Source organism: Pogoniulus pusillus, chromosome 8, assembly GCF_015220805.1.
Source record: "Pogoniulus pusillus isolate bPogPus1 chromosome 8, bPogPus1.pri, whole genome shotgun sequence".
Lineage (NCBI taxonomy): Eukaryota > Metazoa > Chordata > Aves > Piciformes > Lybiidae > Pogoniulus > Pogoniulus pusillus.
The window spans coordinates 409,498-425,121 of record NC_087271.1 but is presented as its reverse complement, the minus strand read 5'-3'; the positions used below and the strand labels follow the sequence as shown (position 1 = coordinate 425,121).

General features: G+C 50.4%; 2 protein-coding genes across 5 annotated transcripts in view; both read left to right on the top strand.

Annotated features, from left to right (window-relative positions):
• Positions 1-38: 38 nt before the first annotated feature.
• LOC135177233 (NADH-cytochrome b5 reductase-like) lies at positions 39-14,351 on the top strand. Of its 4 annotated transcripts, none has more exons than XM_064146894.1 (7): positions 39-62; positions 1,342-1,521; positions 2,454-2,602; positions 3,782-3,869; positions 7,315-7,419; positions 9,554-9,757; positions 12,155-14,351. In XM_064146894.1, exons 2-7 carry the CDS (start codon positions 1,345-1,347, stop codon positions 12,356-12,358), a joined length of 927 nt encoding a protein of 308 aa, XP_064002964.1. In that variant the 5' UTR covers positions 39-62; positions 1,342-1,344; the 3' UTR covers positions 12,359-14,351. The 4 variants fall into 4 exon arrangements, with proteins under 4 accessions (XP_064002964.1, XP_064002965.1, XP_064002966.1 ...); XM_064146895.1 differs by having other exon boundaries at positions 47-62; positions 1,326-1,521; XM_064146896.1 differs by lacking the exon at positions 39-62 and adding an exon at positions 331-478.
• CDCP2 (CUB domain containing protein 2) overlaps positions 13,454-15,624 on the top strand; it is a 14,553-nt gene continuing 12,382 nt past the window's right edge. The window contains exon 1 of the mRNA XM_064146891.1: positions 13,454-13,530. The gene's annotated coding sequence lies outside the window, so the exon portion shown is untranslated. The remainder of the gene's footprint in view (positions 13,531-15,624) is intronic.

Sequence of the window (15,624 nt, the reverse complement as noted above, 5' to 3'; positions counted from 1 at the left end):
CTGATAAGGGCGGGTCGGCAGGCTGCCGCTGCCAGGGTGGGTGGAGGCTGCGTGGCGTGTCGGTAAGTCGGGGACGGACGGGGGTGGGCAGCTGGGAGACGGGCTCTTGGCAGACGGGCTCTTGGCGGGGGCCGGGACTGGGACTGCTGGGGCCTGCGGGTTCCTTGTGTACGGCCGCGCTTGGCCCTGCGTGTCGGGGCCCTGCTTGTGCCCGCCTGTTCCCGCCTGTTCCCCTCAGCGCACACATAGTAGGTGCTCGAAACTCGGTAACTGGGCGGCCCTGGGGCTGGGGGTCCCGGGCCCCACTCGCAGCCTGGTTGTAGTTCCCCCTCCTTAGCACCTCTCAGAGGAGCTGTGGCCGTACAGGGCGCCCAGACCCACTCAGGGGGCACGGAAGCAGTGGTTGCTGTGCAGGACCTTTTGGCCTCTTGGCTCCCTTCCTCCCCTCCATCCCACAAGACGTGTGGTAGGGGTGAAGGTTAGTTAATTAATTCGCCTTGAAAATGAAGTTGCTGTAAGTGCTAAATGCTCTCCTCCAGAGCCTCGTCACCCGTGGCTTTGTAATTTCCTGTGGGCTGCCTTTGTGTAAGTGGCAGCGGTGCAAGTGTGCTGGCAACGAGGCTAGGCCGACCCTGGAGTGTCCCTGGGAGGTCCGCGTTGTGATTGCCGTTTGGGGAGCGCTGGGGAGGTGCAGCTCTGGCCGAGGCAAGGGTAACGCAAGGGTGGAAGGCACACTGCACGGTGAAGGGCACGCAGCCTGTGCTTCTTGCCCTGTCCCGTGTGTCTGCATTCAAAGCTAGAGCTGCTCATAACCACTGTTGTTTTGCCTTTCTTTTTAGCACGTTTGCCTCTGATCTCTTGGCTCTAAGCCCCAGTTTCAGCTCACTGCCCTCCCCCCATTTTAAAGCTATGCTCCCGAAGGGCACATCTTGGAGGCTGAGGTTTCTTATCTATTCTCATGGACTGAGCTGCAGATTTTTAAAGTCATTCTGCTCCAGGTGACCCCTTGTAGGAAATCACAATGGCAGAACCAGCAGGAGTAAGGGTATGCCTGCTGCTGCTGAAGGTAGCTTTGGCTGGGCAGCAGAGCCCGAGGCTGGGGTCTGCCGTGCAGTGTGGCTGCAGTGTCTGGCATTCCTGCGCTGGACAACGCAGGGGCAGTGAGCAGTTGAGGGACCACAGCACTGCAGGCCCTGCATCAGCTCGCAGGTTTTCGGTGCCCTGAGATACATATGAGAGATGCTCGAGAGAGACTGTCAAAGTCCTTCAGATAATGCTGTGCTGATGAGCATTTGCCGCTCTTCAGCATGCTGTTTTTGATGCAGGGCTTGTGTTTCACAGACAATGAGTGGAAATGAGCAGGACTGGCTGACCCTCAAACCCCAGCAACCTTCTCCATCCCAGTGCTGCGGCGGCGGCTGCAAACCCTGCATCTATGATGTGTATGAGAAAGAGCTTGCACAATGGGAGAGGGCCAAAGCAAAGCAAGACAAAAGCCTCCTCATGGAGAAGAAGGAGCAGGTCAGTTAATCTTCTTCACATCCTGGAGCCTGTGCTTTGATCGTACTTGTTAGCGTGTGGGGGCTGTGGTGGTGGGCAAGGGATGCAACACAGATTAAAGCCGTGCCTTAAGAGAAGGCTGTAAAGGCAATTCCCCAAACTCTGCCTTCACTGCCGCGCTCCCACTTGCCTGCCCTCTCCCTGCCGTAACGTGATTTTCCAAGTGTCGAATTCAGGCTGGTGTCGCATTACAGCCCTGGGTCTGTAGCCTCTCCATGCTGGAGTACCCCAGCTAGCCAGAGACAGCCTCTCTGCACAGTGGGAACTGGTGGAAGGTACAAAGAACCACAATTTTCTCTGACATTTTTCCTCAGAGAAACTCTGTTTATCTGACCTTTCCCATCTCTTCCTTTCAAGACTTGTGTTTGGAGGCTGAGAAAATAAAAAGCTGCATTGTGAGTGGTAGAGCAGTTGTCTTAGGAGCATAATTTTAAACTTGTCAGTGCCCTTTTAGATAAGATTAACTATGCTGGGTCAAGCAAAGTGATCAGTGTTGAAACAGCTGACAGTATTCCCTCTTTGCAGCGGCCATCGGTGAGGGCTTTCTGAGCTGCCCCCAGAGCAGTGCTCGGCTCTTTCCACAGGGTTCTTTCGGTTTGTTTCCAGCCGCGGTGAGTCATCCAAGGATGACCTTGCTGTTAGGTGTAAAAAAAATGTAATTTACAAAGAGGGGAGGGGGAGGAGTGCAAGATCCCAAAGTGCACACTGCAGAACACGATAATGAATCAGCAGAGAGCTGGAATTTGTGCGGGGCCCCAGCGTTTAATGGGCGTTCTCCTGGAGGCCCGAGTGACTCTGGCGCTAAATGAGCACGCACGTTTACTTCCAAAGGAAGAAATGAAAGAATAAAAGGCACCGTCTAACCGAGTAATTATTTATTGTTGTTCTTGCAGAGCAATAATTCAGAGCTGAATCCAGATACATTTACTGCATTCAGCATAAGCTCGGTGGAGCAGCTAACAGAGGACACCTACCAGTACAGGTTTGAATTGCCGGGAAATAGCAGCCTGCGACTGCGTTTAGGACAACATATCGTGTTAAGGTATTGTTCTCTGTGCCAGTTAAACAGGCTGCATTATGTAACCTAATACAGAGGGGTTTGTCAATAGACAAAGGCTTCATACCAGGCAAATCATAATTTCTATACCTCCACAGTGGTGGCAGTTGAAAGAGCTTGTGAGCTCACTAGCTCTGCTAATTTTATGGTAAAAGCCCTTCCAAAGCTCCATTTTTCTTCAGCATTATCCTTGCGTCAGTGGGTCAGAAAGAAGCAGTGGTGATTAAGAGAATCCATTTGCAGAAAGAAAGGCTAAAAGAATAGCTGTTACAACAGATAGTTACTCCAGCGTGTAGGAATGAAGACCATGAGCTGCACTTAACCCCAGGGCTTGGTGTTTTGCACCCAGTACCTTGGGGCAGCTCAGCGCCCAGGGTGTTGCCCTGGTGTCCAGGGGTTTCCTGACATCTGGCAAAACCCCACTGTGTGGTTTATTGCTTGCCAGAAAGGGGCCACTTTGGAAAAGTTTTATGTCTCTTTCAGCCATCTGTGGTGATCACTGCCAGATAGAAGAAGTCATGTTACACTGCCATTGATCTGTATCTGTTGACACTATTTGTGCACCAACAGCTGATGTGTACAGCTGGCTGCTGAAAGTGCACCCTTCTCCCTTCAGCCATCTCTCATCCTGCAGCAGAGGGGAAGGTTTGGTCACTTCAGTTACCACCACAGGCAGCAGCAAAGAGCAGGGTGGATATACTCCGTGGAATGAGACTTGTGTGTCAGTGAGACTTCAGGGCAAGGCTGTGCCCTGGCTCTCATGATTTAATTGCCAGATACTGCCCAGGCACAGGAAGAAGGCAGACCTCAGCCCAAAAGAGAGAGCAAACTCATCCATGAATGCGTTTTCTCTCCCCTTTCTCTGCCTTTGCCACTCTTACACATTCAACTGTTCCTCGCTAAACATCTTCCTCCGTCCAGGATTGTGTTGAGAACCTTGGGTACAGCTGGGGCTGCCACCAGGAGAACAAAAGGTGCATTTAGCTGTTACGTTACCCCCGGATTTTTACCGCTGGCAGGGAAATGTTTGGCATCTGTGCACGGGCTGGGCCTCTCGGAAAGGACCTGCTGCCTCCCTCCCTCGTCTCCCCAGGGAACTGCAGGAGCTGGGTAACGCCGGTCGATGGCCTGACTCACAGTGGGGTGCTCTGTTTCTCTCCTCAGAGGAATGGTGGATGGCTTGGAGGTCCAGCGAGCCTATACTCCGATCAGCCCAGGGCATGCAGAGGGGTACTTTGAAGTGTTGGTGAAAGTAAGTAAGCCTGCGCCATACGGATTGGAGCCCAAGGTGTGGGGATGGCCCTGAGGAGCCAAGCATGGCTGTCAGTGCCTCAAGCTAGGCTCTCTCAAACCCCTGATGGATCATTTCTGTGTTGTTTTGAACCAGTGGTGCTTTGCTGATTTAAGAACTGCAGGCTTTCCCACGAAGCTGAAGGCAGAGGAAGGTGCCACACAAACAACTGCTCTGCCACTGGAGTCCTCTTAAGCGCTTGGGAGAGCCTCTTGAGAGCCCTGTGGTCACCAGAGTGGAAAGAGTTGCCCATTTGACTTCCCAGATTTCATTTTGCCTTTTCAGTCTGTCTGAAGTCACAGGCACTTGTCAGCCCCGTTGAACCACTGTTTTTTGGGAAGCCTTTGCCTAGCTGTTACTCTCCCCTCTCTGCTTTGCTTTAAGAACACTTCATTTTGTTTAAGAATGCAGACAAGCAGCAGGCAGCTGTTTCTGCTTTGCAGGCAGGGCTCTCTAGCTGTGACCCGTGGACACAGGTTGCACCTATTGGGGTGGATGTTTTGGACGTTTTAACCCTTCTGGAGGCTGCCACAGAATGCTGGTTGACTTTGAAAGGGTTTGGTAGGAGAACTTGGCTGGAAATTTGTCTGACTAGAAGTCTGCAGGGCCCACATAAATGATGACTGTGTATGGAGAATATCAAACTGGAGAAGACGTTTCTGATGCTGCCTTTTGTGTGTCGGGGCAGTTCCTCAAGGTGGGTGCAGCCTTTGGTGTGGGTACAAATTGCAGAGTGCTGGGTGTCCCAGCTGGCTTGCAGGGAATGACCACTCTCCCTCTGCCTGTCTTCCAGGATTTCACATGTTGGGGTTTATTATGCACTGTACATTGAACCACAAACCCTGTTGTCTAGAAAAGTGTACAGCCTCTATAGGACACCCCTGAGAGGGTCATTTCACCATTCTTGTGGCAAATGGAGTGTGTGGCAGGGGAGAGAAATACTGCATTCGAGTCACATTAATAAGGATACGGTCACAGGATGAGTGAAATTTCACCTCTGCTTGCTTATTACTCCCAGGTTTTGCATTTCAATAATAATAGTAATGATTGTAATGATACCTTTCCCTTACATAGAGCCTTTCATCCCAAAAGGAGCTGCAGTTGTTCTCTGGCAGTGACAAAGGAGGTTGGTAACACCCAGTGCAGAGCAGCCGTTTTTCTAACTCACCCTCTAGGCTGTGGTGCAGTTCACACTATTCAGGCAATTTTGGGAAGTGCTATATTATTATTACCATGCAATCCAAGCACTGTTCAGACCCTTCTGTCTCCTATTATTACAGCATTGCATTTATGATACTACAGTTAAAGAGTGAGGGAGTTGCCATTTACAGGGCATAACCCTGTTTTTGAGTGATTTTATAATGTTAGGGTTTCTCTCCGTGTAAAACTGGGTGTAGAAATTTCCCCCCAGGAGATAATTATTTTTTTCTTTCTATTTAGAAGGGGGAAAAAAAACCCAAACAATTTAAAACCCACTCAATCACTTCTTACTTCAGCTTTTGGAAATAATTTTGGTGAAAGAAGGATTGGTTTTAGTTTCCATTACTCTGCTCTGTTAGGAATAAGCAGTAAGTGGGGCTGAGTTTTCTGCTCTTGCCTTGGGTTTCCATATATGTTTGAAGAAGGTGGGTATCAGATACTGCTCCTTTGATGCAGGTGGATGAGTACCTGCCCAGAACATAAAGCTCAGAGCCTGGATGTGTTTATTACACATTTACCATTTGATTCTAACAGCTGCTGCTAATAGCGCCTCATACTTCAGGTATCTTGTTTAAGTGAGGTTGTTAGGAGGAGGAGAGGAGCACTTTTGTTCTGTGTTAGCTCACACTCCTTGCAGGCACAGAATCACAGAAACGTTCAGGTTGGCAAAGCCCCCCAGGATCACCCAGTCCAACCGAGAACCCTGCCCTGCAAGGTTCGCCCTAAACCATATTCCCAAGCACCACATCCAAATGACTTTCAAACACATCCAGAGTTGGTGACTCCACCACCTCCCTGGGCAGCTCATTCCAATGCCTGGTCACTCTTGGCTGGGAAAAAATCCTTCCTAATGTCCAGTCTAAACCTACCCAGTAGCAGCTTGAGGCCTTTGGCTCTTGTTCTGTCACTAATGACCTGTGAGCAGTGCCCAGCACCAACCTCTCCACAATTGTGTAGACAGCAGTGAGGTCTCCCCTCAGTCTCTTCTTGGTTTCACACCAACCATCCCCAGCTCCCTCAGTTGCTCCTCATCAGATTTATTCTCCAAATAACTCACTTATTCACATGTTCTCAGCTTCTTTGTGGCTGGCCAATTCAGTTTGCCTGCAGTGCAGCTTGGTGGCCAGCCAGGGTGCTGGGCTGTGGAGCTGGGCTTCTGTCCAACATGTGTGCAAAAGGCATCCCAAAATATGCTTCCTTCATTGGGGCTGGGGTCTATGAGGGCTTGTGTCATATCTCATTTTTTCATCTCTGGTTGTGTTGCTTTTCTCCTCAACCTTGTCAGTGGCATCACCACTGTGAGACCAGTTGTATGCCACAGCTGTTACCTGCTTTTGCTGTTGGAGATGTTCTTCTCCAGCCAGATCCCACAGGCTGTGCACTCATTACCCATTGACTGGTTGTGCCTATAAGACCTATTATATATAGCACATAGCAGCAAGGCTGCTTGGATGAGCCCTTCCTTTTGGTCCTTTTATTTCCAGCAGGCACTGACCCTTCTTCACCAGTCACAAGTGAGGTTTGTGTTCCTGTGGGCAAAAGCCTAGGTGATCTTGTTTGTGCCTGGCAGAAACTAAGGCAGATTGTGATCATGATTTTGTTACATGAGGCCACATTAAGGTATTTATATATATATATATGCATTCTTAATGGAAACACATCCCTTAATCTGTTCTGAAAACAAGAGTCTTATGGATGAGGTGCCTGACTTTGGGTCACTAATTGTATCACCACAGCGTCTGAGAGATGCTGAAACAAAGCGAGAGCTATGTGGTGGTTATATAACTGTCAGTACCCAGAGGGCGTTTGAGGCGCCCCAGACCCTGAGATTTGGAGAGCACGTGAAGGCTTGGGCTGTGCTTTGCATTCAAGACACTCATCTCTGTGTGCTTTGTAAGCAGGAGCCCTGATAAGCTTTTTCCAGTGTTGGAAATGCAGACTGAATGAGAGTGGGTTATGTTTATGTTCTAGTCGAGCTGGAAAGGATCCAATGTGATTTAATTCAAATGCCTTTGTTTTGGGTATAACTTGGAGTTATTTTTCAGATAGAATGATCTTTCTGTTTCAGTGCATGAAATGTTTGGGGTGCGGATTTTTGTGTCCCCCTTCTTGTTTATATGTAGATAACTTTATAATTGACTTTAAGCTGGGAAACTTTCCAACAGAGTCTAATTCTTCTCTTCTTTTGTGCACTGTTTTTTATTAGTGCTACAAAGCTGGGCTAATGTCACAATACATCAAAACCTGGAAGAAAGGAGATGTGGTGTTCTGGCGTGGGCCCTTTGGAGGCTTCCCATATCAACCTAACCAGGTTAGTTCGCTAAGAGACACAGGACATGCCAGCTCATGGCAGCTAGCTCTGGGTAATGATCCAAGGGGAAGACATTGCTTGGATGACTCTTTCACGACTTCCCGCTCTGCTGAGACCTCACCTCCAGTGCTGTGTCCAGTTCTGGTGTTCCCAGCATAAGGATACAGAGCTGTTGGAGTGAGTCCAGAGGAGGGACACAAAGATGATCCAAGGACTGCAGCACCTCTGCTATGAGCATACAGGCTGAGGGACCTGGGGGTGTGCAGCCTGGAGAAGAGAAGGCTCCAGGGGTGCCTTAGAGCTGCCTCCCAGTAGCTGAAGGGATCCTACAGAGGGACTTCTCGTCAGGGTGCAGCACAAGAGGGAATGGTTTGAAGCTGGGAGAGAGCAGGGTTAGACTGGAGATGAGGAGGAAGCTCGTCAGTAGGAGGGTGGTAAGACTATGGAATAGGCTGCCCAGGGAGGCTGTGGACTCCTCCCTTGGGGATGCAGAAAGCCAAGCTGAATGAGGCCTTGAGCAGCTGAGTCTAGGTGAGAGGTGTCTCTGCCCATGGTGGGGAGGTTGGAGTAGATGATGTCTCGGATCTCTTCCAACCTGAGCTATTCTGTGATTGTTTTAGGGACTTCTTGGGTTGCTGTACAGTACTGCAGCATTAGCAGTCAACTGGAGAAGGTACACCTTCTTAAACTGGAGAGCATTTAATAAGGAAAAGGAGAGGGAGGTGGTCAGGAGACTGGAAAGTGTTAGCCAGGCTCTCTGTTCATTGCTTCTGTTAGGCACTCCTGATGCACTGAAAGCAGGGAGCTCCCTCTGCACCCTTGCTGAGCTTGGATCAGTTTTTGCCTGGTCTGAGGCATGTTGCTGTTTGGTGAGCAAGCAGGAGTGAAGGGGAGGTGTTAATCTTCTCCTCTCCTGGGTATTCCCTGAACTACAGCAGCTCCAGTGAGGTGTCATGTCACCCAGCCACCCTGCAAATGTCGATCTCACCTGTTGATACCAGCCTTGCTGCAAAGAAAGGCAGATCCAGTTTCAGGAGAAGGCTTCTCACACATACTAGTTCAGTTACTTAATTCTGACCTTTCAAATGAGGAGCAAAATTGAAACACTGATCAGTAAGATCCTAAAGGCCTTGGGTTTCTTTCTTCTTTTTTCCCCCTGCAAACCCAACAAAACCGAGACAGTAAATCCCAGTGGCTGAGCTCCCTGCAGAGCATGGTGTTCTGCTTCCCAAAATACTCTGCCTGCTGTTTTAGGCCACTGTTCTCTTCTGAACAGCTTCCAGATAACCATTTGGGACAAAGCACAGCAGCCACGTCTAGAAGGTGCTGTGTTCAAGGACTGTCTGGGTGATTTGTGAACTTGCAGTTTGCCGAGCACCTGCGGAAGCTTTAGAACACTTTGCTGTAGAACAATTTAGGGTTTATAGGCATTAAATATCAGTATCAGAGCAGAACTAATTTGTCCCTGTTTGCTGCCAGTATCACAGGTCTCAGATTCAGGCAGACTGGGTCCATTCACAATAAACTGCCCAGTCAAAACAGAACCTCTGAGGGCCTCATAGGGGCTTCAGCACTGCCTAGCAGTTGGGGACCTTCTGTCTTCCTACACACGGCACTTTGCTGCCTGGGCATCCTTATTGTCTGTGGAGTGGATGTCCCCTCTTGCAGGTGGGAAGCACTTTGTGCTGCTGGTGGCTCTCTGAAAAACAAACTGAGTGCACCAGGAAGATGTGTGGATGAGGATGGAGAAGAAACCATTTCCTCCAGAAAACACTCAGGGCTGTACTTTGCCGCATCCAGGATAAACAGAGGGATCGTTTCCAGTGGGCAAACAACCCACAGTGGGTCAGCAAAGTGTGCTGCAGAAGGGAAATTGAAATACAATTGAACTGAAATCAAGGCTTGAGTGAGGATGAGAGTTTGGATTTGGGTAAAACAGAGTTTTGTTACATTTGGTACATAAACCCTGAGAGTGCTGTCTGTAATCCTCTGCAGACAAACACATTCTGAGAGTTGAATTTACTTCATGACCTCTCTCTCTCAGCACCCTCTGCCAGTGTGGCAGCAAGAAGGCAGTGACAGTGAGCACCTCTGCAGCCACCACAGCTCATTCCAAACTCTGTTCTGTTGTTAGTATGGAGAACTCCTGATGCTTGCATCCGGTACCGGCCTCGCTCCCATGCTTCCCATACTACAGTCCATAACTGGTGATGAAGAGGATGAAACCTTTGTGACCCTTGTGGGCTGCTTCCCTACATTCGACAGCATTTATCTGAAACCCCTTCTCCAGGACCTGGCTCGATACTGGAACGTCAGAGTATTTTATGTCCTAAGCCAGGTAAGTCATTGGCTATGGAGCATGTTCATGTGAGTGTTCTGGGAGCTGGAGGAGCCTCTGCCTCCTCTGTCCTTCTGGTAGCGTCATAGAATCATTAAGGTTGAAGAAGACCTTTAAGGTCCTCGAGTCCAACCTCCAACCCATCGTCACCATGCCCTGAGGTGCCATTTCCACATGGGTTTTGAACACCTCCAGGGATGGTGACTCTACTATCTCCCTGGGCAGCCTGTTCCAATGTCTGACCGCTCTTTCAGTTAAGAAATAGTTCCTCATATCCAACCTTAAACCTTACCTGATGCAACTCAAGGCCATTTCCTTTCATCTTACTGCTAGTTATTGAGAGAAGAGACCAACATCCTTCTCACTCCAGCCTCCTTTCAAGTAGTCATAGAGAGCAGTAACATCTCCCTCAGCCCTCCTCTTCTCCAGACTAAACAATCCCACCTCCCAGTCTTAATTCCCAGGCATCAAGTGTGTTTTGTCATCATAAATCTGCTACTTATTCTCATGTTGCTGCCAGACTGGAAAATTTCAGGCAAACAACTGTTTCTGCTTGTTCCTCTTCACCTACTTGGTAGCTGTTCTGTTGGAATGGACCCACTGATCTGTAGTGGCTCTTGATTTGTTCCCACACCCTTTGCTGCTGTTGTTGCATCTAAACAATTATTCAGAGAAAACTGGGAAGAAATTTGGGGTATTCACAGCAAATAAACTCTTGCTTCTTTACTAATACCAGTGCTTCAGTCATGGAGTCACAGAATGGCTCAGGTTGAAAGAAACCTCAGAGATCATCTACTCCAACCTCCCCACCATGGGCAAGGACACCTCTCAGCTAGGGTCGAGTGCTCAAGGCCTCATCCAATCTGGCATTCAACACCCCTAGGCAGGAGGTAGCCACAGCCTCCCTGAGCAGCCTGTGCCAGAGTCCCACCCTCATCCAGAAGAACTTCTTCCTCGGCTCCAGTCTAACCCTGCTCTCCAGCTTCAAACCATTCCCCCTTGTGCTGTCTCTAGACACCCTCATGAGAAGTCCCTCTGCAGGATCCCTTCAGCTATTGGAAGGCAGCTCTAAGGTCCCCCCAGAGTCTTCTCTAGGGTTGAAACACCCCAGCTCACTCATCCTGTCCTCCTGGCAGAGGTGCTGCAGCCCTTGGATCATCTTTGTGTTCCTTGTCTATTCATTGCTCATGGCCATAGCTCTCTTCTTCTGGTATTTTAGCACAGACTTCCTAGCAATTATTTTTCCCAGCTGACCCATTTTTAAACTTCTTAAAGTCGTTTTTCTCTCTGTAAAATTGTTTTTCCAGATGAATCTATGGATGAGGGCATAGCTCTCAATGGTCTTGTATCTGGAGCAGTCTTTTTCATTTCTGGTGGGTCCCAAAGTTGCCTGTGTTCTGCACAGATTGGGAAGCTGAGAATTCTCTGTCAGAAATGAGGATTCATTGCAGGGAGGATATAGAGAGAATTATTTATGCTGAGGGAATGAGTCCCATTGCATTTTTAGTTTCTCAGATGAATCATTTTTCGTATCTCATGGTGTATCTGCCTCATACATTATGTTCCACATACATCCTTGGCATGTTGAGAATGGGCACAGAGTGCTTGTGATTTTAGGCTCCTTCATAGGTGTGTGAGTGGTGATTGTCTGTGGTGGCAGAGCTTAACCAGCCCTTGCAGGACACTGCTGGCCAAAGAGCCTGATGAGGTCAGGAAATGCAATCAGTGAAGGTTAAGAAACCCACCTGACCCCTGTCAACACTGCCTGCCCCATGGGTGCAGCTCTCCCTCTCCTCTCTGCTCTTAGTAGGTCTGGTGTGGTCCAGCACTGACTCATGTGCCCTCCCTTTTGGGATTGTCTGTCCCAGTATCTCACTCTGCTGCCCGTCACCACCACATCTGAGCACCTTCTGCTTCTAATTAGCAGCAGCAAGGCAGTCCCTGTGGGGTCTAACACTCCTCTTGAGACATCAGAGGTGTCTTTTGAGCAGGAATGTCTTCCTTCAGTTTTGGTCAAGGAAGGTGAGACTTGTGACTGGGAAGAGACTTGGGAATGGAAGAGGCAACAGAGAGGAATAAACCTGGGAGTTAGGATTTGGGAATAGAGAAGGCACAGTGGGAAGTGGTTCTCAAAGGAAAAGATTCTGCATTGTTTCTTTGTACTAGTCACGTTCTGATTGTCTTCAGCCTGCCTTGAGTGGCCACATCTCATCACAGGGGAAGCTTTGACCTGGGCTGTGGGAGGGGAAGGTAGCTCTTGGGATGAGGCTGTTCTATCCAGCTGGAGTCAAAAGGTGACAAACTTCCTGTGAAGCACTCCGAGGTGAAGAGGGGGATGTCTGTAAGAATTAATTGTTCTTTTTAACATGGCATGCTGCAACCCTTCTGTCTTCTCAGGAAACAACCCTGGAAAAGCTTCCCTGGAGCTGTCAGGAGAACACCTACACTGGGCATCTCGGTGAAGGTCTGCTGAAGATGATAATCAATTCCTGTCGAAGGAAGCCGTTTGCACTGATCTGTGGCTCCTCTGCATTCAGTGAAGATATGAAGAGATACCTGAAAGCTGCAGGAATTGAAGAAAATTCGTGTTTTGTCTTTTAGCAGGACATTCCTGACCTAAGGAATCTTGGGTCAAGCCTTGGATGTCTCTGTTTCTCTGCAGACATTGCTCAGAATTGGTAATCTGGGTCAGCTGAGTTCCCTGTACATAGCCTTTCATAGGCCTTGGCATCAAGTAATTGTCTTCAGTATGGTTCTCACTCTTGAGAGTGTTTTAAGGATCAGTCATTCCACAGTGACTTCTACAATCACCCACACCTCAGGGAGCAGCATGTCAGTGGAAGTCTTCACATGCACCTTTGAGATCTTGTAAGGGTACTAAAAACCCTCCAAGTCCACAGCTCTGCTGTAATATGAAGACCAATGTCTTGCCTTGCAATCCTTCCTAGTCTGCACTAGTTTCTGTCCTGATATGTGTGCAGAGGAGAGACTTAACCCTCAAGAAGATGACTCTCTGGCTGCAGAAACAGCAGAGCACTGGTCCACTGCTCTGGAGTCCACAGGGTTCATTTTGGCCATATCACCTTGCTGGGTGATGCCAGGCAAGTCGAGCTAACCTCTCTGTGCCTCAGTTATACCAGAAGGCAGATCTCCTCTGAAACATGCCCTTCCAACTGGGTGTAGAAAAGGTCATACCTGGGGATGGAATTCTACATGATGCCTGCTGAGGACCTCAGCAGGCACTCCTCCTGTGCTCGCACAGCTTGCCTTGCCTGCCCACATCCTTAACCCTTGACGTGCTGCCTGGAGAGACAGAGCATATCCTAATCGCCTGTGAGAAAGCACCTGGCTGGTAGCTGCTGGGGAGGATGGTTGTTTGCTTTCCTAATGTTGCTCGTTAAAGGGGACCCCTTCTCAAACAGGTAGCTCTTTGCTTCTGTCGCAGGCCTCTCAGAGGTGCCTGGGAGGGTGTCCTAAGCCTACACTGATGCCACCTGAGGAGCGAAGGCTTCACAGAACTTTGCTTCAGCTGCCCTGGCACAGCACCCGGCCTGAGTGACCTGATCCCTTCCTCCTCTTCTAGCCCAATATGCTGCTGCCCTTCCCGTGCCACATCTGCTGTCCACTCCTTTACCCTAGACCACCACTTGCCAGCTGCACCTGAAACCGTGACCTACCTGCACACCTTTGTTTTGCCGTCCCTTCCTAGTTCATCCGTGCTGAGATTTCCCAGGCTGCGAGAGATCCAGGGGAGCTGTCTAGGTTCAAGGCAAGTTGTGACTCCCATCCACACCACGCTTCAGGCACTGTAAACCCCTGTGTAGCAGAGGTGCTTCTGTGAAGCGTGGGGCTGATAGAACCAGGAGTTGTTTCTCCAGTCACTTTCCCTACTTTGGCCCTAGCTGGGAACGGGGACAGAATACTTCCCTCCGTCTTTGCATACCCTGAGCACCTTATTTCTTGTACCTTTTGCAGTAAGTACGCTGCCTTTCTGGGATTTTGCTACACCTCCACCCAGCCGTTCTGCAAAAGCCTGAAGCCAGACTCGTCGCTGGCTCCAGGAACGCGACGCCTTTCGGCGCGCAAGCTGGGGCTGTGCCGTTCGGTGCCACCCCAATCTGGCTGGGTATTTCAGCACATATGGGCCACCGCGGTGCAGCCCTCCCCAGCTGGTCCGGCCGTTCTGCTGCGGAGCCTCCCGCCTTTGTTCTCGGCTCGAAGGGAGGGTGGTGAGAGACGGAGCAGGCTGTGAGTGCTGCGGGTTGCAATCCTGCAAAGGCAGGCTGCGGGCGGAGCGGCAGGAGGGGATGCGTGGCGCTCGGCACGCCGGCGGGCACCGGGAGCCCTGTCAGACGTTCTCCTTGGGGGAGACGATGTCCTTGGAAGCAGGAACTCGAGGAGTCCTTTATACTGCCCACCGACGTTTTGTTCTCTGTCTTAACGCCTTTCTCCCTCTTGCCTGTTGTCATTTGTCAGGCTGACTCTAAGGCGAGTCCCCTAACCCTGTCCCCGGTGGGGGCAGGTCCTTTCGGAAGCTTGTGTACGTTCCTGCAAAGGAATGCGAGATGAAAAAGCTCTCGGGCAGGATTTTCCCTACTGAGGGAAGAGGAGAAGTTTCCTCTTCCCTTGGGAGGCCCAGGAGCTACTCTGTGATGGCAGTTCCATGGGGAAAGGGTGGTGCTGCTGACTGGGCAGTCTGTGGAGCCAGGGATGTGTGAGCTCCTGGCAGCAGTGGGTGGCTGCTGCCAGGCTATGGCAGGGAGGTGCTGGCAGGGTACCCCAGCGTTCTGGCCACCTCCTGGGGAGCCTCTGCTGCCTGAGCAGCGCTGTGCAGAGAGGTTCTACTTTGCTTTGCTTGCTTTCTTCCTTCCACATGTGCAGCCTAAATATCTTCTTAATTTCATCTCATTATTTCCTGCCTAAATGATTCTGGCTTCTCCTGGGGACCATAGTTAAACCTTCGATCTCCCCTGGAGTCTCACAGTCCTGATCACATCCTTTCTATTTGAATGAATCAAATGCCTTTCTGACTCAGGATTTAGAAAGCTGCCCGCAGAGGAACAGAGGCAGGCCTGATGTGGTGCACCTTGAAATCATCCATTGTGTTTCTGGATGGAGCTAGGGCACCTTTGGCTGATCCAGACCACCTCCTGACAGACCTTTGTGCAGGACCTGCCTGACTGTTCACTTCTCTGCTGCATCTCATTGCCTTCACTCTCCCCTTCTCTGCTGCATCTCATTGCCTTCACTCTCCCCTTCTCTGCTGCATCTCATTGCCTTCACTCTCCCTCCTGGCTCTGTGCTGCTGGGCTCTGGCTGGGTTGGGGAAGGACTGTCCCTAGGTCAGGCGAGGGTGAATGTGCCAGTGGTTGATGGATGGTGTCTCCTGGGAGGGGGACACAGCTGCTGTGCTGCACAGTAGAGCCCCCCCCCCCCATCTTCTGGACATATCATGATGCAGAGTGCAGCTGGGGGGATGGAGAAAAGCTATGCCTAGGTACTGGTGTGCCCAGTGCAGGAATCCTGCTGGGATGTGTCTTGGCACTGAGGCCAGCAGTGGGGACGCTGGAGGACAGGGAGTGTTGCTGGAGGATGAACGTGTTGCTCAGTCGTGCATTGTTGGAGGAGCAGGTAGCACATTGTCCCCAGGCCCAGGGGACTGCAGCTGGGAGGGCTGAACCAGGGGCGTGCTGTGGGAATACCCAGGAGAGACCTGCACCGTAGTGCCAGACCTCTCCTGTTGGCTCTGCGTGTGGTGTACAGGGCACGGACACCGACCTGTCCAAAGGAAGCAGCCAATCCAGTTCTTTAGTGCCCCTAAGAGGAACCCCTCTACTCAGCCCTAGTCAGACCACATCTGAAAGAGT